Consider the following 25,528-nt stretch of genomic DNA (forward strand, 5'->3'; position numbering starts at 1 on the left):
CCTGCACCCATGCGTCCATGCACGCATTCACCTGCAGACTGGCCTGGCGCCAGCCTCACTCTGACCTTGCCTGCCGCGTGCCTGACCCTGGGTTTTCTTGATGAAATGTGGCAGTTGTGTCCGCCCATGGGCTCTTGGTGTGGAGTCGAGCACGGCGTGGTGGGGTGGGGGGGAGGGACAGTGCCTGTCCTGTCAGCCCCCAGCAGAGGTGAGGACCTTGTAAGTGCTGGCTGTGCCCCCCACGGGCACTGCCTTGGCGAGTGGGGTGACTCTGGCAGGCTCCTGCTCTGAGCCTGGTTGCGGGCAGTTGTGCAAGATTCCCCTGCCCGCCCCCAACTCTGATGTGACTCAGGGAGGTGAGGCAAGGGGTCCTGCTCTGAGCTAGGGGGTAGGTGCTGCCCGGGCCGGGCCAGGGGGAGGCAGCAACCCGAGGCGACAAGCATGTATCTGCACCGGGTGCCCCCGGCCAGACCTCCAGCAGCCCCAGATGGGCTTGTGGTCGCCTGTGCTGGAGTGAGGGGGCGTCCCCCAATGCTGGGCCCCGGGTGCCCCCTGCACTTTCGCCAGGATCCTCAGCCTCGATTCTCCGCTCTGTTTAAAAGGAGGCAAACCTGCTGTCCTTGTGCGGAGTTTGTAGAGGGACCGAGAGCCTGCCGCTGTGCGAACCTTTCACTTTGTTTGAGGGGGCCCACGTCCAGCAATGCTTGGGGTTCCCTCCTGGCTCTGCACTCCGGAATCCCTCCTGGTGGGATGTCGGGGCTACCTTTCGCTTGGCCCCGGCCCTGCCCCTTTCTCGTGCTCTCTGCGTGGGGCCGGAGGGTGTGCTGGCCGTGTGAGGGAGTGCTGGTCTTGCCCGTGGCCAGCCCTGCCAGGAGTGACCCCGAGACAGAGGCAGGAGTGGCCCTCAGACAATGGTGCTTTTACCTTCACGGAACTGGACTTTGCTGAATGGCTGAAGGGCTCGCAGCTGCCCTGGGCGACCGGGCCACCATCCATGACGGCCTGGGGCCAGGCCACCTGGACCCGCCTCTCCCAGGGAGCAGGGCGCCTTCTGAGGAAGGGGTGGGGCGGAAATGGGGGTACAGGCCCTGCCGGGGAGGTGAAGGAACCTGGTCCCCCTCAGTTGGTGCCAGGGCTGTGTGCGGTCCCAGGGGAGCTGAACTGGGAGGCAGAGTGGGACCCCGAGGGTGGCCCCTTAGGGGGCTCCAGTGGCATGGTGGGGAGCGGTCAGCAGGACACTGCTCCACTGATGACAACGCAGCCGGGGGACAAGCCCTCCACTGCAGGCATTGTGGGGGAATGAGGGGTCTTGCTGGCCTGATGGCATGCCGGGAGCAGAGGGCAGGTCAGAGCCATCCAGAGGTGGCCACCCGAGGACCGGGCGCTTCCTGCAGCTGGACACGCAGCAGCATCTCCATGGGAACTGGCGCGGGTGGACTGGGTCAGCCCACCCCAGGCTGGTGGGTGTGGACAGTCCCTGAGCATGGGCGAGCCCGGGTGCGACAGACCCCAGGGACAGGACGACCTGGGGCAGCGGACCTTGAACATGGCTAGAAACCCGGGTGTGGACAGACCCCGGGCATGGACAGATGTTGGGCATGGACCGACCCCAGATGTGGACAGACAGATGCCAGACGTGGACAGACCCTGAGTGGGGACAAGATCCTGTGTGTGGGCAGATGCCAGGTGTGGGCAGACCTGGGTGAAACTGATCCCAGGCATGCTCAGACCTGGTGCAGCTGACCCTGGGCGTGGGCACACCCTGGCCCTGGGCACTGGGCCCCCCCTTAACTACATCCGTATATATCCCCCCTTCTGTGGTTGTGATGGAGGGGGGCTTTGTTGTGGTTGGAGTACCTGTGCGGCCATCCCCTGCCATGGCGGGATATGGGGAGGTTAGGGGTGACCTGCTAGGGTCTGCCCCAGAGCTGGGATTCTGATGGGGGGTGCAAGAGCCTGGATGCTCCCCGCCTCCCTGCACCTGGCCCTATCTATGGGTGTCTCAAAACAGCCCTCCTGGGTGAGGTGCACCCGAGAAGAGGGAGCCCCACGGGGTCCTCCCTGGCCAGGAGACCTGTTCTGGGCTGCCTGGTTCCCCAGCAGTCGAGGGGAGCCGTGCAAGTGGACAGGGCCTGCTTTCCTGCCCAATGGTCACTCAGTGTCTGAAATATTCCCAAGAGGGCTGCGACCCGGCCTCCCACCGCCACCCGCTACCCGGTGCAGGGCCTTGGGGATGTGATTGGTGGGGCTGGGCAAGGGGACCCGACACCTTGCTGAGGCTCTGGGTGGTAGCAAGGAGGGTGAGGGCACGTCCACCTGAGGGTGGGTCCAGGGCCCCAGGGGCACCTGGTGACTGAGATGTGCTAGGACCCAGGCATGGGACACATGCCAGGAGCTACTTGGCACTTCCAGTCTCTGTGGAAGGTTCTGGAAAAGCACTCAGTCCAGTGTGAATGGGCCCCGGGAGTGAGGCCTGGGACACTCCCGGGGTAGGAAGATTTTCTGGGTCAGAAGCAAAAGGGCTCTGCGTCCCACAGAGCGCCTGGACGGACGCTGCCTTTGGTTGGCTGCTGTGGGTTTTCCAGAACCTTCCTCTGCTCCTGAGGGAGGGAGGGGGTTGCCTTAGGAACCCCTGGTTGCTGTGGCAGGGCATCTCCGGAGTCCATGCTCCTGGGGCATCGGTGGCTTCCTTCTCCCTCTGGCTCTCAGCGGCCGGCCAGCCTCCCCCTCTCCCAGGCCTCACCCGCCGTCCACTCTGGCTGGCCCGTCCCCAGCCACTGGCTTGCCTCCCCTCCCCATCCTGTTCTAGATCTTTCTCTCCCTTGGTGCCTCCTGAGAGCCCTCCTGGCCACCTCTCAGCCCAGCCCGCCACATGGCCACAGTCCCCCTTCATGTCCTCATGACTCGGTGCCAGTGGGCCCCAGGAATGTGTACCCCAGGGTCTCGGGCCTGACTGGCTGCCTCCGCCTCTTCCCTCCCTTCAGTTTCCTGGGGGGAGCACCCCCCGTATCCCCCCCCCCCCACACACATACACACACCCCGTGTCCCACACCTGCCTGGCACCCTGCTGTCCAGGGCTGGGGAGTCTGTGGGGGTGGGGCTGCTGGGAACTGTGTGTGGGTTGTGTGTCTTGTGTCTGTCCTGTGTGTGTGTTTGTGTGTGTGTCTGTGTATTGTGTGTGTGGCTGCTGGGAACTGTGTGTGTGCGCATCTGTGTGTATATCTGTATGTGTCTGTGTGTGTGTGTGTGTGTGTGTATGTTCCCTGCTCTTGTTATCTCCCTGTGGCCAGGGGCTCCCTTGTGTTGCGTGTTGCTCCCCCCAACCCCCAAGCACAGCCGACCCCACGTGGTGGCCCCACATCACGGATCAGACGCTCTTGCAGGCTGGTCCGCGGCTGCGTCCTGGCGTGAGACTCTGCCCACAGCAGCGGCGTTGCCGGGAGCTCGGGGGCGATGCAGTCGGGTTTGGACGTGCGTGCTTGTGCTTGGCCTGTTTCCCCAGAACAGGTCAAGAGGGTTCCGGCCGATGACCTGTCCACTTGGCTTGATACCGCCCAGCACCTTTGCAAGCGGTTTAGAGTACTGAGCTGTGCTGTTTTTGAGTATTTAAATTAAATTTTTAAAAAAATGCTGCTTCATTAACATGTCAGCAAATCCCTGCCTGGCAGAGTGCCCCCTGGGAATGCGCACTTTGGCCTGGAAACGGATAAACAGAGGGAGGGCACTGCTCGGCCACTCGTGGGCCGTGTGGGCCTTTGCAGACATCTGGCTGGGAATCGGGGACATCGTGGGAACTGGCGTTCCTGAGATGCACCGAAAATGTACCCGGCCCCGGTGAATCCTTTACCCTGTGACCCGAGCTGCCTGATGCCCTTTGGGTGGGGGGTGGGGGGAAGCGGAGATTGAGGCTTGTTCGCTGTTGTCAGAAGACGCCCGTCCTGGCCGGGAACCGGGGCCTGGCTGGGGTGAAGCTGGAGCAGGGTCTGGGAGCAGATGTGGAGACCCCAGCTGGGGGGACCCCTCCGGGCTGAGCTCTGGGAGACCAGGGACGGGCTGGGCTGCAGAGGCGGGGGCTGTAAGCTTGTGTGTCGCCCGGGCAGTGCCTCTCAGCTGTCCACTCTCTGGGGAGCGAGAGCTTCAGCCATTCCTTACTCACCGCGGGGAGCCCCTGGCACTCCGTCCTGGCCCAGCGCATGACCTGCCCATTCCTGTGCCCTCGCCTGCCCTCCTGGTTGCCGGCGCTCATCCCCCTGCCCACCTTGGGGTCCTCACCTGGAGCCCCAGTGACCCTTCCTTGCTGTGGCCTGTGAAGAGTCAGCAGGTGGAGGGGCCAGCCAGGCTCTGAGACCCGAGGTCAAGGTCAGGCCCAGAGGTCAAGGTGAGGTCAAGGGCAGGCTTCCTCCTGAGGCCTGGAGAGAGTATTTCTCCCCCAGCCCCCCCCCCCCCCCCCTTTCTGGTGTGCAGCCTGCCTTTTGACTCAGGACTCTGTGTGTGTGTGTGTGTGTGTGTGTGTGTGTGTGTCTGTGTCTGTGTCTGTGTCTGTGTGTGTGTATGTTGTGTGCTCATGGGGGATACCCAGAGTCCTCGTGAGGACGTCAGTCATGTTGGGTTCTGGTCTCATCCTAACTCTTCACTTACTCAGTGACCCCATTTTAGGTAGGATTGCATTCTGAGGTGCTAGGGTTGTGTGTGTGTGTGTGTGTGTGTGTGTGTGTGAGAGAGAGAGAGAGAGAGAGAGAGAGAGAGAATTCATAGCAAGCCTTTTCTGACAATTTTGCTTTTCACACCGATTTTATCTGCATTTTCCCACTTGGTTGTTGGAAGGATCTGGAATGGTCGCATTTATTGCCTCACTTCCTCCTCTAGAGTGTGGGGTCCTGGGAACAGGGACGTGGGCTGTCTTGGTCTCAGCAGTGCCAGACACAGAGTATTCCCTCAGAGTGACTACTGGACCGGACGTAAGGCAGCTGAGTAGACGAGTGAGTGGGTGAACGGATGATAGTGGAGGGTGGGTAGACGGGTGATAGACAGGTGAGTGGGTAACCGAGGAGTGGATGGATGGAGGAGTACGTGGATGCGGAGAGGTGTGTAGGGGATGGGTGGGCAGCGGATGGATGGTGGGTGGATGGGTGAATGAGTGTGGACAGATGAGTGGGTGACGGAGGATAGATGGCCGGCCGGGGAGATGGGGACTTGAATGGATAGATGGAAAGCGGGTGTATGGGTGACTGGTTGGAGAGACGGATGGGTGGGAAGATGGATGGACAGTTGAATAGTGGCTGTATGGATGAGTGGGTGGATGGGTGGATGGATGGATGGATAGCGGCTGTAGTGAATGAATGGATGATGGATGGATGGATAACGGCTGTATGGAGAGGGGGTGGGGGATGGATTGATGGATGAATAGTAGCTGTATGGTGGGTGGGTGGATGCATGGATAGGGACTAGAGAGTGGGTGGGTGGGTGATGGATGGCTAGCGGCTGTATGGTGAGTGACCAAGACAGCCACACGAAGCAGGTACTCTTGACACTGCACTTGGTTGTGCTCAGACACCAGGGTCTAGAGAAACGATCCCAGTAAAGAAGTGTGTGTATGTGAGACAAAGCCGTCGTCCTCTCTCAGAGACAGAAGCAGGGACAGGATTGCTTTTCTCGAGCTGTCAAACAGGATACATGGCTGGGGCTGGAGTGATAGCTCAGCGGGGAGGGCGTTTGCCTTGCCCGTGGCTGACCCGGGTTCGATCCCCGGCATCCCATATGGTCCCCTGAGCACCGCCAGGAGTAATTCCCGAGTGCAGAGCCAGGAGGAACCCCTGGGCATCGCCGGGTGTAACCCGAAAAGCAAAAAAATAAAAAAAAATTTTTCAAAAAAGGATACATGGCGCCTCTTTCCATTCTCACACATTTTCTGGAGAGTTTCTGCCAAGTCGTGATGTTTGTCCTGTGCCCTGGGGTGCTGTTCTCTCCCTGCTGTTTGCCAAGCAGGGGGGTGGGGGTGGCAGTTGGGATCTAGGTCAGCCGCGCTGCCTCTTGACGCCTCTGGGTGGCCTGGGAGATGGGGGAGCCAGTGCAAGGGAGCCCGCAGCCCACAGCCGGCTGGGGTGGACAGTGGCACCTGCCAGGAGCCCGGGGCTGGCGCTCTGTCGGGGAGCTCTGGTCCCTGTGCCGCCTCCCCTTGCCCCCCGCCTGGGCCCTCCGCGGTCAGTGTGGCTCCGACCCTGCTCTTAGCTTGGCTCTGCACACACACCCTGGGGGTAGGGCCTCCCCCTCCCCACCCCGGCGGGCTTGAGACCCCCGGAGCGGTGCTCCCCCAGGCTGCTCTAGACCCCCACTAGCTTGGCTGAGAACATAGCCGTTCTGGGACCTTGGGGGTCTATGTTTATTTGGGGGTTACCCAGGGGTACTCGGGTCATTCCTGGCTCTCTGCTGGGGGTTGTTCCCCGCAGTCCTCTGGTCACTGTGCAGGGCTTGGCCCCGGGTCTGTGCCCGCTGAGCTCTCCTGCGGGTCCTGGAGTTGCCGTTACTCATTCCCCTAGGTCTGAACAGACATTGTACTCATTATTTTTTATTTTTTTTTGTCTTTTCTTAGTTTGTTGGAGCTCATTATAGACATTTAAAAAGGAAAAATAGTCATTTGTGATGTGAGCTGCATATTGGGAGAGTCAGCGTCGTGCTGCGAGTTTCCTCTGAATTGTCTATAAATGATCCTTGTAGCCCCGACGCTTTTCTTAAGACATGTAGGAAAAACTTGAATGAGGAGGATGTCGGGGAAGTTATGAGAACAAACATAGAGAATGACAGCTAGCTCTGGATACTAAGCTATATAATGAAGCTACCATAATTCAAGGTGTATGTGTGTGTGTGTGTGGGAGGGTGTCTGCATGCACACTGGTAGGATGTCTGCATGCACTCGTGTGTGTGTGCATGTAGGGGTGGTGTGTGCGTGCTTGTGTGTGTGGTATGTGCATGTGTGTGTGTGCGTGAGTGTGTGTCTGCACGCACAGTGGTGGGTGGGGTGTGTGTGTCTGCATGCACTCGTGTGTGTGCATGTAGGGGTGGTGTGTGCGCGCGCATGTGTATGTGCATGTGTGTGTGTGTGTGAGTGTGAGTGTGTGTGTGTATGTGGGGGGGTGATGGTGGGTTGCTGACGGCTGCAGGACGGTGCCTATCTGTGGAGCGGCCCAAAGAGAGCAAAATAAACCTGGGGCCGTGACAGTATTTGCCTTTGAGGTGGGGGCGGGGGGAAGGTGGATCGTTGATCAGCAGCATCAGTGCACGGCCGGCTGGGCACGCCCGGGTGGCCGGCTCCGCAGACCGGTCCTCCTCTCTGCCAGCCTGTGATGCCCGTCCCCAGGGAGGGGTACTCAACCAGGGCATCTAGTCACACACCTCCAGAGTGAAGGGTTTTGGGGTTGCCGCCTCCGTTTCTGCCCCCAGACCGTAAGGGATCCGACAAGTGTTCTCCCCCCCACCTCCCGTATCAGAATCCACCCCCTGGGCCCGGTTCCATCACAGCTGGCCTGTCCCCCTGGGGCCCCTTCACCCCACCCAGACCCCTGTCCTTCCACACAGCTTTGGGAGACGAGTGGGAAGAACAGACTCCGCGGGGACACTGTTGTATGCTGAGAGCCTGGCGGGGGGCTCTGTTGCCTGGACGAGCAGATTTGCCTGGATCCCGAGTCTCTCCCGGTGGGGGCCACGGTCCAGCCTGGGACTCCATCCGCTCAAGCTGCAGCCAGTCCTGTGCCCGGCGGCCAAATGCCCCTCCCTGGAAGTGATGCATCTGCCCGCTCATTGACTAGAACCATCCACAAGCTCTGTCCCCCAAAGGCAGCGGGGAACAGCTACCTCCTGCCTCCAGAAAGAGGTCTCACCCCACCCCAGCCCCTCTAAGCAGAACCTGCCGCTCTCCGTGTGTCTGTCCTCTCCGGCTTGTCCCCAGCCAGCAGGGTCTTGGGTGGCTCTGTTGTCTGCGGCCCGGAGACCCCCAGTGTGGGTGAGTTAGTGCCTGGTAATTCAGTGGACGCGGTTCTAGGCCTTTGGTCCATCTATTGGACTCTCTGGGTCGCAGGGCCCAGACTGGTCTCTCCTTGGATTCTGCCCCGGTATGTGGCTGCCGGACACAGGCCCTTGCTTTGGGGCCCTTGAGCACTGGGGTCAAGTGCATGCCACTTTCCAGCCCTTGGCAGCGATGCTGGCTCTCAAAATTCCTGGGACTCTGGAGTCACAGGATTCATCCTTTAACCTCAACATTGGGTGGCTGTGGGGGCGTGGGGGGCCAGGCACTGCAGCCCTGCCTTACCCATGGCATCTGTTCCCGTAACCATGGTGATTGGAATGGGGTGGTGGGGGACCGGGGTGGGGAGCTTTTGTTACGTCTCCCCTCCCCGTCGGGGGAGGGGGCAGAGGGTGATGGGGTAGGTGTCTGGTCCTGCCTGCTGACCCCACGTGACCTCTCGTTCCGGACCCCCTGCAGGACACGGGGTGCCCTTTTGGAAGGTAGATTGGCTCTTTCTGCCCGGGTCTTTGGATCCACGAAGCCCACACTTCTCCGAGGCCACTGTCCCCCCAAAAGGCACCAAACCCGACTCCCCCACCCCTCGGGGAGAGACCAGATGTCGGGGCTGGCCGCTGAGCCCAGACCTGAACTCCTGGCACAGCCAGGGTACTTCTGGGTGCGACTAGGTGCTCACTTACCCTCCTCCTGGGCTCCTGTTTGCACCTTGAGGGAGCCAGAATTCAGATCTAGTACCTTCCGTTTGAAGGCACGACTAAGAACCAGCACTCTGCAGGGTGACCTGAGCGGGAGGGCGGCGGAAGGCGGGATCTCAGGAGCTTGCGTGGCCTTGGCAAAGGGGGGCTGCACGCTCCCCCCCCCACCGCCCCGGGCCCAGCGTTGAGCCCCCTTTGCCTCCGGCACCAAGTGCTTCTCTTGCTTGGGTCCAGACGCGGAGCGTGGGGACGCCGTGGGTGCAGCTCCCCGCGTGCTGTGGACTGTTGCCCGTAACTTTACCCCGGCAGCGGCATGCGACCGAGGGGTCCCGCCAGCCCCGGCAGCCTTGGCTTTGCAGACTTAAAATTCTGGCCTAGACGGAAGCTCGCAGGGCAAGAACGTCAGGGAAATTTCCACTGGGCAGTCGTCGTGCCAGCAGGAGGAAGAGGGAAATACAATAGCTGACATTTCTGGAGGGTGCTGTGGGCGAAAAACACCCCCTGCCCCCCATCCTCTGCATTTCTCCTTCCCTTCCCCCGGCACCCCCCAGCCCCAACTGGGCTCCAGACACAAGATACCCATGGGTGGGGTGGTGGGAGACCCCTCCTCTCCCCCACCCCCCCAGGCTTTCTGCCTGCTTCTCCGGAGATCAGGTTAGGACTCAGGCCCCCCCCCCAAGTATCGCTACCCCCCACTCCGTGTTTTTAAGCTAATACCTGTCAGCTGTTGCTCAGTGGCCCCCCCCCCCCAGACAACTTCTTGTGTTTGAGGGGCTCCCAGGTTGTTGTTGGTGGGATCTGATGGGGGCAGGGGTGGGTTGCAGGTGGAGGTGCAGAGGGAGAGGGGGAGTGAAGCCAGGTGTAAGAAAAGGGTGGGACTTCCGTGCCCCCCCTTTCCCTCCCAGCCCCTCTTGGGGTCCACCTGCTGGAAGCTTTCCAAACCCCAAGCCTCTCAGATTTCCCGGGGGGGGGCTTCAAGGTCTGTCTGTGCCTCAGTTTTCCCACCCGGAGGACAGTGTCCCACCCTCCCTCGCCCCCTCCCCATCTTTTCCTGCCATCCTGGGAAGCCCCCCTCAGTGCTGCTCTGAGTTGTGTTCGTGGGCTGGGGACCCCGGGAGAGTCACAGGCCCCTGTCGAATGGACTGAGCCGGTGAGTCAGGGTCTCGGGACAGTCCGGCCACCCTGCTCGTGTGCTAGTTGAGGGGGTCCTTGTCCTTGGAGGGGGGCGGACAGGAGGTGCCCGTCGGGGCTCCTGGGAGAGCTGCCCGTGTTTCCCACGGATGACACCTTTCTGCCGCTCTGTCCTAGAGGCTCCGTGTGTGTGTGTGTGTGTGTGTGTGTGTGTGTGTGTGTATGGTGAGGTGTGAGGATTTGGCCAATAGGGGAGAGAGCCGGGCTGAGGCGGAGCGGGGGCTGGTTCTCCGTGGGGGGGGGGGGGGGGGCGGGACTGTCCCTGTCCCAGGCAGGAGGGGACAGAGCGAGCCACGCCTGCTGCTGGGCCAGGGGTCTGCGTCTTTCGGGAATCAGAGGTGACTTTGGGGCCACTGGGCTTCTATGCGCCTTTGTCCCCCTCCGGCCGGCCCTCCCCGTGTTCCGGCCGGCCCTCCCGGCCAGGGGGACAGTGTGTCCTTGTCTCCGAGCTCCGGGCCTAGGGGGTGGCATGGCTCGGAAGCAAGGCCACCCCCGCCCCCGTGCCTGGCTCTGGCCGCCTTTCACGGAGCCGCCCGGCTAGGGGCCGAGGGGGCCTGGACCGACGGACCCCGGGCTCGGGGTGGGGGGAGGACAGTGAGTCCTGGGAACGTTCCCTGCCGGGGTGGAGCAGGGACAGAAAACAAAGGGACCGGGAGAAGTGCTCCGGCCCTCTGGAGTGGGGCGCCCCCCTCCCCCCGGGCCTCCCTCCCCGCCTGTCCTTCCTCAGAGGCACATGAGCTTGGAGTGTGGCCCCGAAGAGCAGAGCACCCCCCCGCCCCACAGCGGCACCCCCCCCCCCCCCCCCATCTCCTCCTGTGGCCCACTAGATCTGGAAGCTTCTTTGTGGAGACGCTGGGCGGGAGGTGGACTGGGTGCAGCCTCTGACAGAGCCCAGGGCACTGCGTCCCCGTCCCCCAGGTTTGGGACCCGTCTGTCCCATCTGTCTGTCCTGGTCACTGCGCCCTTCACGGAGCCGCGGTGGCAGTGGGTGGGGTCTGTGTTGGTGCCCCCTGTGCGATTCCTGCTCCCCCCACCCCCTCCCTCCCTCCTTCCCAGCTCTGTGCCTCTGTGTGTCCCGGGGAGCGGGGTCTGATGGGATCAGAGAGCCCGTCCCTCTCCCTCCTGGGGCCGGGGAAACTGAGGCAGGGTGTGCTTGTGCCCAGGCTCCTTCCTGGCAGCTCATCCCGGGGCTGCTGCATGTCTGCTTGCTGTCCTTCCCTGGTTCTCGGTGGCCTGGGCCTGACCTCCCCCCTTCAGCCCCTCGCTCTGAGGACCCCGTCTGGGTGCCCCGACGAGAGACCAGCGGGCCGGTCACCAGGGCAGGACAAGGCCGGGATGTTGTCGTCGTTTCTAGGCAGGGGAGCAGCAGGAAGGGCAGAGCAGGGGTGAGGCGTTGGCCAGGCGGGAGGCTGACCCTGCTTGAGGTTCCATCCCTCCCCCTAGTACCGCCAGGAGTCGCCTCTGAGCACAGAGCTAGGAGTGAGCCCTGAGCACCGCCAGGAGCCAAACACGGCCCCCAAAACCGGAGGGATGGATGCGTGACCCCAGCAGGAGGCAACTGGGCTTCTGGAAGTCTAACTGGCGGGGTGTGAGGCGGGGGGATGGTGGTGGTCGGGGCCCTGCTTGCACCGGGACCTGAGTTGGACCCCAGGGTGACCGCAGTGTGGCCCCTACCCGCCTGGGCTGCTGAGTGTCACTGGGAGAGGCCCCTCGTGCCCAGACCCTGCTAAGGAGACCCCAAAACACCACAAACGTGGGGACATACCAGGGGTGGGACGTGTCAGCGTCCCTGCAAGCTGCCCAAAGCCTGGGACAGGGGCCCTCCTCCGGGCCAGCTGCGTGATGGGGGCGCGCGGGGACAGACCCCAGGTTGCTCTCGCCCTCCTGCTGATGCAGAGACACGGCCCGAGGCCAAGGCCCAAAGCCGATATGGGGGCGACGGGCGCAGCTTCCTGGGCCCCAAAACGGGCTCGCACCCTGGGTGGCTTCAGCCCGTGCTGTCCCTTGCGCTGTCCTCTCCGTGACGGCAGGACAGGGTGCTGAGCGTCAGGGAGGGCCGAGCCGGGGATCCCCCAGTCTCTCGTGCCAGGGATGTGGGGTTCTGGCGTGGGGGGGTGGGGGTGGGGTGTTCTCCGCTCAGACTGGGGTGCAGGGCTTGGGGGTACCCACGGAGCCCTGGCCACTGGGTCACCCGACTTGGCGCCCAGTGTCCGGGTGCGCTGGGGACCCGCAGCACCTGCCCGGGCGGAGTTCCCGAACCTGAGGGCCTCGTCCTGTTTCCCCGGCAGGGGGCCCCGCCTTCCCCTTCCCCCACTCTGTGCCCTGGCGGGGTGGGCCCAGATCTGACCTCTCCACCCTACTCCCTCTATGTCGCTGCAGCTGAACCTGAACCGGCCCATTGAGGAGCAGGGTCCCCTGGACGTCATCATCCACAAGCTCACCGATGTCATCCTCGAGGCTGACCAGAACGACAGCCAGTCCCTGGAGCTGGTGTACAGGTTCCAGGTGAGGCCACCAACTGCCGTCCACTGTCCTGTCCCCCCCGCCCCGGGCCTCCGCGTCCCTTGCTGCTGTCCAAGGTTGGGCACCCCTCTTCCTTCCTTCTGCGTCTGCTCCCTTCCCGGACATACCTGAGTGCTGAGAGCCCAGCCCGGATGTAGCTTCCCCTCCCCCCACGTCCCACCCATCCACGTCCCACCCATCCCCGTCCCTGTGAGCACCGGCCACCAGCAGTGAGTGGCCCTGAGTGGGCACACGCATGAAGAGGACCCCCAAGACATGCCTGGGTGGGGAACCCCTCCCCTCTCTGCACCGTAAGGGCTCAGGGCTTCCCCGGGACCCTCCCTCCCCCCAGCACTGACTTGGCCTGTTTCCCCCGCCGTGAGAGGGAGCGGTCAGGGAGACGCAGGCCCGCTGACCAGTTGAGGTCTGGCTGTCACCGGTGTGTGGGGGGGTGCCGGCGCCCCCCTCACTTCCAGGCTTTGGAGCTTGGGGAGGTGACATCTGGCTTTCCCCTTCAGGATGGAGTCTCTCTGACCCCTCCAACGGTGTTTCCTTTCTGGGTGTTCAGGGTCGTGCCCCCCTGCCCCGATTCCCCCTCCCATGTTCCCGTGGTGACTGCCTGGGGGGCTCCTGGGTTGCAGGTCATGGAGAGGCCTGTGCCCGCGGCCCCTCTTTTCTTCCCCGTGACTGGGTGGGCTCCTCGAAACTTGGGGGGATCCACGCGTCTGCAGCACTTCCCGGGGCGTCTGCTTCCAGTGCTGTCAGGGTGGGGGTTACCTGGAGGCGGGCGGGCTGCTCCAGGTGGGGTCCCCCATTCCTTGCCCCCGGGCTCCCAGGTGAAGGATGGCAGCCCCCAGCCAGCGCAGTGGAGCAGACGCCTCCCCTCTCCGGGGTCCCTGCTGCCCCCTGGCACATGGCCCCGCCCAGGAAGGGCCAGCCACGGGCAGAACCTGCACCCCTCTGTGTGGGGGTCAGTGGCGGGGAGTGGGGGGCTCTCCAGGGAGGTCCTGACCGGTTCCCTGGAGCCCGTCCCACCCAGGACGTCCCACACCCAGCCGGCCCTCGGGGACGCCCTGGGTGGCCTCGGGGTGACCTCCTCCCAGCCCCCGACCCCCTCTCGGGGATCCATTTCACGGCCTGTCTCTGCCCCAGCGCCGAGCGGATATCTGATAAGGCACCGCGTTTCCTCTTTCGGGAGGAAAACAATTCTTTGGGGAACAGGGTGACGGGCCGCACGTTTCATGGGGCCCCCAGAAGACAGGCGGCAGAGACGGGGCAGCTGGGGGGCGCCGCAGGGGGAGGGCGGGGAGGGGCCTGCGCTGGCCGTCAGCCCGGCCTGTCTGCTGTCAGAACAAACGTGGGATTGGGATTTGGGGCCAGAGCCAGACGCGGGAGGGGCTGATGGGGGCACCCCCCTGCCTGCCCCCCAGCCTGCTGTTCCCCCGATTCCTCCTCTAGCGTTCGTTTGTTCCTCCCTGCGGTGCCAGGGAGTGAACTCAGGGCTCAGCATGTGCCAGGCCGGTGCCCTCCCGCTGAGCCTCACTCCAGAGGCAGCCGTGACCCCGGGGGGATCGTGTACCGTGTCTCCCGGGGGTCTGCGGGCTGGGGGGATGCTGGCGTACCCAGAGGGGGCCGGGCTCGCTGAGCCATCTCCAGCCTGGGTTTCCAAGATGCCCCCGTGGCCGCGAGGCCTCCCGCCCAGCGGGGTGCCCTGGCCGCACCCCGTGTCCTGCTGGCAGGGGGAAGGGCCTCTGGGAACCCCGTGGACTGGGGTGGGGGTGGGGGGGCGGGCCGGGCCCAGGGCTTGTTGCAGCGCCTCTGAAGCTGTTGTCAGGGGAACGCCTCCCCCCGGCTTTTATTGGATTTGGGCTTGGAGAATTGGCCTCGGGAGGGCTTGGCTTGGAGACTCGCCGGGATGATTCAGAGGTTTGCCCGTGCCAAGCTCCCGAGCCGGCCGGCCGCCGCGCCTCTGCCAGAGACGCTTATCGGGAGTCGCATCTGGGCAAAGGTCCCTTCGGGCTCTCTGGGCGGGTGGTGACCTCCTCGGGGACGGGAGAACCTGCTCGCCGTGCCTCCAGGCCGCCAGGGCCGCGGCTCTCAGCGGGGTCCTCCCGGGCTCCCCCCGGAGGTACTTTAGGGGGTTGAGCCCTAAACTGTCGGGGATCCCCTGTGTCTGGAGCTGAAAGGATATTCCTGTCCCCTGGGTGACCCCTCATGCCCCTCATCTGAGCTGAGACAGTCTGTGCACGGATCAACCGGGGCCCCCCCACAGGGAGGCTGGTGGGGGGAACTGGGATGGGTTGCCCAGGCCCCAGCAATGGGTTTCCACAAACTCAGGTGCTTGGCTACAGACCCCTGCACCCTCACATCCCAGCTCACAGCCCCCCTGCACCCCCATATCCCAGCTCACAGCCCCCCTGAACCCTCACATCCAAGCTCACAGCCCCCTGTACCCCCATATCCCAGCTCACAGCCCCCTGCACCCCCATATCCCAGCTCACAGCCCCCCTGAACCCTCACATCCCAGCTCACAGCTCACCTGTGCCCCCACATCCAAGCTCACAGCCCCCTGCACCCCCATATCCCAGCTCACAGCCCCCCTGAACCCCCACATCCAAGTTCACAGGCCACTGCACCCCCAAATCCCAGTTCACAGCCCCTCTGTGCCCCCTGTGCCCATGCCCTGATATCTCAGCTCCCAGCCCACCTGCCCCACAAACATCCTGACCTACAGCCCCACCTGTGTCCCCCTCGTCCCTTGGCTTACGGCCCCGCCTGTGTCCTGCCCTGCAGTCCCCTTGCCCTGCGTGTCATGGCTGAGGTGTTGGTGTGTTGTCATGATGGCAGAGGCTTGCTCTTCTGTCTCCAGCTTGGGGGGGGGGGGGTGTCACCCGTGTCGCCCTCGGTGAGCTGGCAGCTGGGTCGAGCCCTGCAGACGGCTGCCCTGTGCTTGGATGTGACGAGGCATGGCGGGCGCCGGGCTGGTGGGGGCGCCCTGGAGTCAGGGAGTGAATCAGACACGGGGGTGGGGGGGGTAGGGCGTGGGTCACAGGCAGACTCCTGGCTGCTGGGGGCTCATGGTGACCCACTGCGCTGTCACTCTGCAGCGTGTCACTCCCCAGACACCGTCTGTGCAGTCATGTGGGCCCCCGGGGGGATGCTCTCTCCTGGGTAGGTGGCCCGAGCCCTCCACCACTGGGGAGCCCCCAGCCCGTCTCACTGGGTGCCCTCGGGTACCACCTTCCCTGCTCTTGGGCTGCCGCATCTGTGTGTGGAAAGGGGACCCCCTGCTCCCTGGGCGCCCAGGCCTGCTGACCCACGGGGTGTGGAGGGTGTTGAGGGGACTGGGCCAGGAGGCAGGAAGGGCCCGCATGCACCTCCCCCGCGCGGCCCCTCTCCTCCCTGGGGTAGCCATCAGGATGCATGGGACCAGTCGCTACCCCCGGCCTATCTGCCCCCCACCCCCACCCCCCGGGCCCTGTGTCAGCAGCTGCTGACGTGGATTCTTCCCCGGAGCTGCAGGAGGCCGCCTGCGTGCGTCACTGTGGGGGGCTCGGCATCCCGGCTAGACTTAGTGGGGGCTCGTGGGTCTGGGCACGGGTTGGGGGGCTGTGTTCAGGCATCGGGGCGCCCAGTGGCATTAGGTGCCCCCTCCCGGAATGGGGTCCGCGTGGGGCCAGATGTCTGGTGAGCCCCCCACTTCCCTGTGCACTGGGGGTAGTTCGGGTGGCCTAGGAAGCTGCGTTGGGCCCAGCCGGCAGCTGTACCCCAGAGACCCATTCTCTCTTCGAGAGGGTGCGGCTTGACACCCTGCCAGAGAGCTGCCCAGGTGAGCCGGGTGCCCACAAGGAAGCCAAGTGTCCTCCCCGCCTTTCAGCCCGGCCCTGGCCTATCTCAAAGGGTCCGTCCGCATCGATCTGTGAGGCCGCCCTTAAAGGGCTGTGAGGTTGACTCACCCATCGCCGTGTGCAACTGAGCACTGCCCATCTGCCAGGGCCCGTAAAAGACAGTAAGGGCAGGAGAGCTGGCAGTCGGACCCCATGGCGTGTGTGTGTGTGTGTGTGTGTGTGTGTGTGTGCGCATCTGTTGCATGCATGCACATTTGTGTGTATGCATATGTATTTTTGAGCATGAATGTGTGCATGTGTGTCTGAGTGCATGTGTGTGAGTGCATGTACCTGAGTGTGTCTGCGTGAGTCTGTATGTCTGTGTGCATGTGTGTGTGTGTGTGTGAGAGAGAGAGAGCGTGTGTCTCTGTGTGTGTGTCTGTGTGAGAACGTGTGTGTTTGTGTTGGCAGGCAGGACTGAGATAGCAGGACACCAGGGCCTGCGGGAAGGAGAGAACGTGGTGTGTAAATCACTGTGAGTTCCGGAAACAGAAGATCGAGGCCCGCGTCCTGGGCGGTCCCGGGCAACCTATCCGAGTTGTCGGCCTGGAGCTGAGGGGTGACAGGCCAGAGCTGTGGGAGCCTGGGGCCTGTGGGGGTTGTGGCCGGGGTGTGGCACCCGTCCCAGCTCTGGGCAGTGGCCACGCGCCAGATCAGCCAGGAGGTGCTGACCCGGGGCACAGGTGGGTCGTCTGGGGCCTGGGGGAGGCCTCGCTGCTTCTGACCCTGGCTGCAGGGGTGCTTGGCTGCACAGCATCGGGGGAGGGGTGCCCTGACCCCCCCAGTGCCCTGGCGGCACATGCAGGCGGGGGAGGGTGTGGCTTGACCCCCCCATTTCACTCGGCTCAGCAGTGTGGGCTGTGCCAGGGGTCCCCACCAGGAAAGGCCATCCTGTTTCTGCTGGCCGGCAGCCCCCCTTCTCCCTCAGCCCTGGAGGCCACACGTGGCTGTGGGGTTCCAGGGACTGGGGTGCCCGCCAGCGTCTTGCAGACAGGAGATGAGGAAGGTGCATGTTGGGTGCCAGAGGGTGCGGGGGGGCGGGGGTCTCTCCCGCACAGCGCAGCTTGTCTCGGCCCTGGTGTCCAGCTCCCCGGTTTGGGCCGCGATGGTTTCCATCTGGCTCCCCTGCCCACTCCGGACCTCTGGGTGCTCAACATGCCCCTCGCCCCTCTCCAGCCCAGAAACAGGCCCCTGTGTCCCCGTGCCCCCGAGCCGACTGTCGGCTGGGGGCTGTCAGGAAATGACCTCCCGCTGTCCCCCTGTGAGACATGGTCCTGGGGCTGGTGGGAGAGCCCGCAGGGGGGATGCCGTGAGGCGGAGCCCAGGAGGAGGAGGGCTGAGCTGCCCTCTGACATGCACATCCCCGTGTCTGGCCTCACGCCCGCCCCCCCCATAGGCCGTGTCCAACACGCTCCTGGAGGTGTTGCTAATCGGTTCGCTTTGGCATCGGGTGTTGTGGCGAGTACCCGGCGCCTGGTCCGGCCTCCCTGTGACTCGGGCTCCGCGGCCGTGGCTGGCACGCTCGGCTTCCTCTTTCTCCTGACATGTCGCCCGGGCTCCTGGCGGGTTCAGCTCGGAGCTAAAGAACCCGCAGGCCGGGGCGCCCATCAATGGGAATTTTCCTTCCGCCCGCTTTGCCAAATCCGCGATGGCATCGTGCCAAAGATCAAGCAGCGGCTTGGTCCTTCCGCCTCTGCCGTGCCCAGCACCCATGGCCGCTGGCCGACCCTGCTGCTGACCTGGGGCAGGGCACTGGCCTTCCCATGCCCTCCCGTGGCCTGGCACTTGCTGGCCAGCGCTGCACTGGCCGTCCTCCCCGGGAGAACCTGCTGCTGTTGGAGCAAGTCCACGCCTCTGACTGACCATCTCCGGCTGACCCCTGGGCCTTCACGCAGCCCCCCTTGGCCTTCCCAGCCCAGACTGTGCCTTTGCCCCTCTGTGTGCAGTGACCCTCTGCGGAGCCCCCTGGCCGCGGCCACCCCCGACTCTCTGCATGGGCCCGCGCGCCCCTGCTCTCATCCCCTGCCGAGTCACCCCGGTGAGGGTGAGCAGCCTGTCACTGTCACATGGCTGGTGGTGGCCCCTGGAGCCCTTGCTATGGACACACGGCACGTACAGCTGCACACACACACACACACACACAAGTACACACGCACACGTGCACACACAAATGTACACACACGTACACACACGCACGGAAGCACACATGCAAACACATGCACATACACACATGTACACATACACACATGCACTTACACATATGCGTGTTACATGCATATGCATACACACGCATACATACATATGCATACATGCACACAGGCACATATGCAGACACAGACATACCCAGGAACGCACATGGTTAGGTGTACACTTAGGCATGCGCACACACAATAGGCACGCATGCTCATAGGCATGCATACAGACGCACACATGCACACAGGCCTGTGTACACACAAGCATGCACACATGCACATAGGTTCACAGACATATAGGTACACACACGCGTATCCGGTGCCCAGGCGGGGCCTCCACCGTTGATGCTCCTGCCTCTGCCTCTCGTCCCACTGTCCCACCCCCTGGGTGTCAGGCCATGAGGAGCTAGGAGCCTCCTGGCTTCCCTCCACCCCGGAAGGTCTGGGCTTGGACCCTGTGCCCGGGGGCAGCCAGGAGTCGGTGGTGCCGAGTACACCCGGGCACCCCTTTCCCATCAGCCCCAGCTGTGACTTGGTTGCCGTTTGGGGCTACACCACGCCATGGTGCCTGGGACTGACTGACTCCTGGCTCTGTGCTCAGGATCACTCCAGGCAGGGCTTGGCGGACCCTGTGGAGTGCCGGGGATCGAACCTGTGTTGACAGGTGCCTTACCCGCTGTACTATGGCCTGCCCTGCCTCCATGGCCTGTCCTTCGGCTGGTAGAGGAGCCTCCTGGGGACGCGGCCCCTGGCCTCCCCGCTGGTGGCAGGAATCACAGTTCCTACCGAGACTGGTGCATATCTGCTCCCCAGCCCCATGGCTCAGTTCCTGAGGTTAGACTCTCCCCAGACCTTCATGGCCTTGTGTCCACCTTGGTGGTGAGCAGGACCCGTGGGGGACGGCGGCCGTGCCTCGGGTGAGGTGGGAAGGAATCCTGCACTGTGTTGGGTTTTCTGCCCTAGAATTAGTCCACGTTGCGTTGCCGGCTGGCGGCCCAGACAACCCGCGGCGCCTGGGGGGAGGGCCGGCCGCTCGGTCCCAGGCCTGCCCGCGGTTGTCACTGAAGCACTGAGGAATGCACTCTGTCATTGGGGGTGAGGAGGACGATGGCCCTGGCCCTTCGCACATTGAGCACTGCCAGGGGTGAGTCAGCACCCCCCACCCCCACCCCGCCCGTGCCCCCGAAGCACCAGTAAAAGCAAAGTATGTGTTCTGTGCAACTCGGGGCCGTTCCCACACAGCAGATGCCCCATGATTCACGGGGCAGCCCCGCCCCGCGCCGTCGGTGCCTCCTCCTCCCTCCCCTGCCTGGGGTGCTCGCCCAGAGACCGGCAGGCCTACCTCGCATGTGTACCTGGCTGCCGAGGAGGCGTCTTTCCGACAGCTTCTCCGTCGGGTGGCCGGGGGCTGCTCCGTCCCAGCTCTGGAGCTGTAGCTGCCTCCGGGGCAGGCCTGGGTTGGCAGGGCAGGGCTTGGGACAGTCGTTGCCCTGGGCTCTGTTTCCCACAGCAGGGACAGTCTTTGTCCTGGCAGGACGATGCTGTTCCCAGGACTGCCTGCCCGTCTGCGTTCCTCCAGCCCCGAGCTTGTCTGACCAGTGGGCGACTGTGTCCACTCCAGCCACAGACCCACCCAGAGAACCAGCTCTGAGGAGCGTGGCCTTGCCCTTGCCCTTGCCCCTTCATCTCCTTTTCTTTTCTTTCTCTTGCCTTCCTTCCCTCTGTCCCGCCTTCCCTCCCTCCCTCCCTCCCTCCCTTCTTCCTTTCTGACTTTTCAGCTAGACCTGGTGATGCTCAGGGGTTACTCCTGGCTCTGCACTCAGGAATTACTCCTGGCGGTGCTTGGGGGACCCTGTGGGGTGCCGGGGATTGAATCCGGGTCAACCAATGTGCAAGGCAAGTGCCCTACCCTCTGTACTGTCGCTCAGGCCCCTTGTCTTGCTTTACTTGACTGTGACGTGGGCGTCCAGAGCTAGGAAACCGCAGTCTCGTGCACAGTCGTGTGGATTCCTGCCATTGATCGTTTCCTCCCGTGCACCTTGTCGTTGGAGTTCTTTACTCAGACCTGACTTAGGGTTCTTACAGCCAGAGGAAGTGTGAGACCAGCAGGTAGGGTGTTTGTCTTGCACACGGCCGACCTGGGCGACCTAGGTTCGATTCCTCTGGGAGAGCCCGGCAAGCTACCGAGAGTATCTCGCCTGCATGGCAAAGCCTGGCAAGCTCCCCGTGACGTATTCGATATGCCAAACACAGTAACAAGTCTCCCAGTGGAGACGTTACTGGGCCTGCTCGAGCACATTGATGAACAATGGGAGGACAGTGACAGTAAGGAGAAAGGCATGATGATTTTTTGGGGCCATTTTTGGGTCACACCCGGCAATGCTCAGGGTTTACTCCTGGCTCTTCACTCAGGAATTACTCCTGGCGGTTCTGGGGGACCATACGGGATGCTGGGAATCGAACCTGGGTTGGCTGCGTGCAAGGCAAACACCTTATTCGCTGTTCTATATCTACGGCCCCAGTTAGGGGACCATATGGAATGCCGAGGATCAATCCTGGGTTGGCCACGTGCAAAGCAGATGCCCTACCCACTGTACTATCATTCTGGCCCCCGAAAAGCCTGGTTTTGTTTTTCTTTTTTCTTTCAGTTGAATCACGGTGAATTGCAAAGCTGGAAAGATAGTTTTGATGGTCTCAGGCATACATTGTCCCAACAGCGTCCCTACACCAGTGCCCGCTACCCTCCACCAATGTCCCCAGTTTCCCTCCCGTCCCCAGCCCGCCTCTGTGACAGGCACATTCCCTGCCCCCATCGTCCTTGTGTTCCGTTCGCTAACTCTCCCCCGGCCCCCTGCCCCGGTGCCAAGCCTCCTACCGGAGACCAGTTCTGCTCTTCGTTTCTGTTGCCGTTGGGCATTTGCTTTTCGCTCTGAGGTTTTTTCATCTCGCAGGGCTGAGAGAGACCGTGCTACAATGTTGCCTCTGTTCCTCCCCCTCCGGCCATAGCACTCAACACCGTACTCTCCAGATTCCCAGCAAGTTGCATGGCTTCATTCTCTTTGAAGGCTACATAGTACTCCATTGGCATATGTGTACACGTGCATAGTATTCCATTGTGCGTTCTTTCTTATTTCTTTATCTAGTCATCTGTTTGTGGGCGTTCGAGTGGTTCCCGTGCTTTGGCTGTTGTCCACAGCGCTGCCACGAGCTCAGGAGTGCAGAAGGTCGTTTCTGATTCATGCTTTGGGGCTCCCGGGTGTATTCCCAGGAGTGGAGTTGCTGGGTGATATGGAAGCCAGATCCTTGAGACTTTTTTTTGTTTGTTTTTTGGGAGGGGTCACACCCAGCGATGCTCAGGGGTTCCTCCTGGCTCTGAGCTCAGGAATTACTCCTGGCAGTACTCAGGGGACCCTATGGGATGCCGAGGATCGAACCTGGGTTGGCTGCGTGCAAGGCAAACGCCCTACCCGCTGTGCTATCGCTCCAGCCCCTCAAATTGTGTTTTTTGGTCCCCCCAAGGGGTCAGCACTGATGGCGCCCAGGGCTCACTCCCCGTTCCTGCTCAGGGCTCGCTCCTCACAGTGCTCGGGGGACCCCATGCAGTTCCCGGGGATCGAACCTGGGTCAGCCCCATGGAAGGTGCCACGCTGCCGGCTGTGCTGCCTCTCTGGCCCCCAGCTGGGCCTTTTCTCTGCACGGGGACCCTCAGGGCAGGCACTCGGCCTCCCCAATGAGCAGATACTGAGCGCACTGAGGAATGCGCTGAGGGAAGGCCGGAAGGAAGCAGGCGGTGGGTACAGGGCCGTTGGGAAGCCAGCGCTGTCCTCCTTGTCCTTGTCCCCAGAGAGCGCGTGGGGGAATAATTCTTCTGCTAGTAGGGTGCTTTCCTGCCGGCCCAGGGCTCATTGGCGTCGACCTGCCAGGCATTTCTCTGTCTGCCTCCGTCTCGGCCCGCCGTGAGTTTAGCCTGAGCGCCTGTGGTGACGGGTCCCAGTTCTCTCGAAAGGTCCCTGTCCTGGGACAGAACATCAGGGTCAGGAGCTGCTCAGTGGCCCTCAGCTCCCTGAACACACATGGGGGGCCACGGGGACTTGCTTCATGTGGGGGCTTGTGGGGATGCCTGAGGGAAAGGAGGCCCCCCGGCCGTGTTTCTGTCCCCCTGTCATTGGGGGCATCGCGCCCACACAGGGCAGCACCCACGTCTCTCATTAGGCTTCCATTGGTGGGGTTTTCTCCCCTTGGGTGTAGGGCTGGGGGGAGCTTGAGCAGTGCTCGGGGCTGACTCCTGGCTCTGTGCTCGGGACTGACTCCTAGCTCTATGTTCCAGGGCTGACTCCTGGCTCTGTGCTCGGGACTGACTCCTAGCTCTATGTTCCAGGGCTGACTCTTGGCTCTGTGTTCAGGGATGACTCCTGGCTCAGTGCTTGGGGCTGACTCCTGGCTCTGTGTTTGGGGATGACTCCTGGTTCTATGCTCAGGGCTGACTCCTGGCAGGGCTCAGGGGAACCATATGCCTTGCCGAGGATTGATCTGTGGTAGGTAGAAGGGGCCACATGGCATGCAGATGTTTAGCTCCTGGACCATCTCTCTGGCCCCGCTTCCGTTCTGCAGGGAGGCTGAGCGCGTGCCCGTTTTTCCCCGCTGTGCCACTGGCTGCCTGGCGGACTCGGGGCAGCCCCCAGGAGTGGCCTGGAAGTCAGCCGCCTTGGGCCTGCCGGTTTCGACTCTCCAGTCACAGATGAGGAAACAGCCGCAGAGAATCCCTTGGGGGGGGGGGTGTGTCCATGGTGATCCTGGGGGTTGTCACAGGGGCGCTGGGGCTTCTTCATGGGAGTGGGACCCTATCTGTCTGTCTGTCTGTCTGTCTCTCTCGTGATCCCCCACCACACTGCTTCCTCGGCAGGAGGGGCTGTGAGGTCTGCTCAGTGCTGGTCTTTCCGACCCCACAGCGTCCAGGAGTATGGACGGCCTGGGAGCTGGGGATATGGGGAGAGATTTGGGGGATGCCCCGAGCCTCTGGCATGGAACTGACCGGGTCCCATACCAGAGTGACGGCTGGGCCCGCCGCCAGATGGGGCAGAGGAGGGGTACCGGCCAGGGCGGGTACTGAGGCTGACTGAGGAATCAGGGCTTGCAGCAGGTGTCCGAGGAGAGGTCGGGCTGACCCTGAGGACTTCCTGGGTGCCCAGGTGGGAAGATGGAGATGTCCCATTTATTTTTGGCTCGGGGGCCAGTCTGGGCAGGGCCCTGTGGAGTGCTGGGGGCGGCCCCCCCCTCGGCAGAGCCTTTGCTGCAGCCCGTGGGGGTGCCCTGTTTCTACGACCCCCTCCCTCCAGCTCCCCGATGTTCTGGAAGACGGGCCGGTGACCAGCGGGCTCGCTGTGCCCGGCTTCCGGGAGGAGATAGGCATCGCTGGCCTCGGTGATTACCAGGAGCCAGAGCCGCTTCCCTGAAATAGAGGCTGCGAAGAATGGGGCTTCCTCAGCCCTGCCGAGGCTTCCTAGGAAAGCCGCACTCTGGCTTCCTGCTGGCCCGCACCTACGGGAGGGGGCGCATGGGGCTGGCACCTGCCCTGGGGGTCAAGGCAGTGGCCCCGGAAGTGTTTGCCCAGAGGCCAAGGGGGAGTCATCTGTGGCCGCTTCTCCCTTGGAGACAGGCTGAACTGGGCATTCCCAGCCGCCCCTCCCGGTCCCAGGGCCCTCCTGCCGCCTGCCCGGCTGCTCTTCCCCTCCCCGCCCCCCCCCCTTTTTGAGTCACAGCCAGTGATATTCAGGGGGTCCTCGTGGCTCCTGCACTCAGGAATCACTCCTGGCGGTGCTCGGGGGACCCTGTGGGATGCTGGGGATCAAACCCGCGTCGGCCGCGTGCAAGGCAAACAAACACCCTTCCCGCTGTGCTATCGCTCCGGCCCTGTCCCTCTGCTTGGGACCCTCACGGCCTCCCCTGTGCTGTGCAGGGTAGATTTCCACCATCTGGATCCTGTCTGGGGTGTGGGGGGTCGTCTGCGGGGACCCCCCTCGGATCAGGCCACGTGCCCCCCCCCACTGTGACTGGCCCAGCCCCGCAAGAGAGGGTGTCTGATTCAGTGTGCCCACCTGCCTCTCGCCCCACCCCCTCCGCCCCTCCCCGCCCCACCCCTGCGCTTTCCCAGAAGCCCTGGACCTGGGGCTGATCCTGTCTCGGACCTTCCTGCCTTCGCCTGCCAACCACCCACCACCCAACCTGGGGGATGGGTGCGCCTCTGGCCACCACGTTGGTCATCCCTCCTGGTCTCCCTGCGCCCTGTCCCGGGGCTCGGGGAAAGCCCCTGGGTTTGGGCTGGAGTCACGTGATCCTGGAGGGGCCGTGGGGCAGCGTCCCGAGACCCCATGCGGTGCCACCCCTTCCGACCCCAAGGCCTGTGCTTTCCCCCCGCAGGAGTACATTGACGCCCACCCAGAGACTATCGTGCTGGACCCCCTGCCTGCCATCAGGACCCTGCTGGACCGCTCCAAGTCCTACGAGCTCATCCGGAAGATCGAGGCGTACATGAAAGGTAGCACCTCCTCCACCCTCCTGGGGGCTCCGGGCTGGGCGGACTCTTTCCTGGAGGTGGTGGATGGGGGTTGGGGGGCATTCAGATCGGGAGGGACGTGTGCTTCCATCTCCCTGTGATCGGTCATTGATTCCCCCAGGCTGGTCTGGTGGGGGGCTTGGTGCCAGTCACTTGGCGACACTCCTTGTGTGGCCTTGATCCCCGCTGAGGGCAGTGAGGGGCGTCCTTGGCTGGGGGCAGGGCTGCTGGGTGGGGGAGGGGAGGGGCCGGCACCCAGGGTGGAGACCCATGGGGAACCCAGGGGTCCAGAAGCTTAGCCAAGTCAGCTAGGCCTCCTGTAGCCCAGGGGAGTGCAGTTCTGGGGTCTGGATTCTGCTCCCCCAAGTACCCCCACCCAGACCCTCCCCCTCATCCTCCCCCACACCTGTGCCCCTCCCCCACACCAGAAGCCCATGTTTCCCCCCCCCACCCCCCCGAGTGGTTCCCGACCAGACCCCAGCAGGCCACTG

General features: G+C 63.3%; 1 protein-coding gene across 1 annotated transcript in view; it reads left to right on the forward strand.

Annotated features, from left to right (window-relative positions):
• ITPK1 (inositol-tetrakisphosphate 1-kinase) overlaps nt 1-25,528 on the forward strand; it is an 83,789-nt gene that overhangs the window by 36,989 nt on the left and 21,272 nt on the right. Inside the window, 2 exon segments of the mRNA XM_056133519.1 lie at nt 12,283-12,408; nt 24,902-25,019. Coding sequence (XP_055989494.1) covers nt 12,283-12,408; nt 24,902-25,019 — 244 coding nt within the window.

This window comes from Sorex fumeus, unplaced genomic scaffold (assembly GCF_029834395.1).
Source record: "Sorex fumeus unplaced genomic scaffold, SorFum_2.1 ptg000098l, whole genome shotgun sequence".
NCBI lineage: Eukaryota > Metazoa > Chordata > Mammalia > Eulipotyphla > Soricidae > Sorex > Sorex fumeus.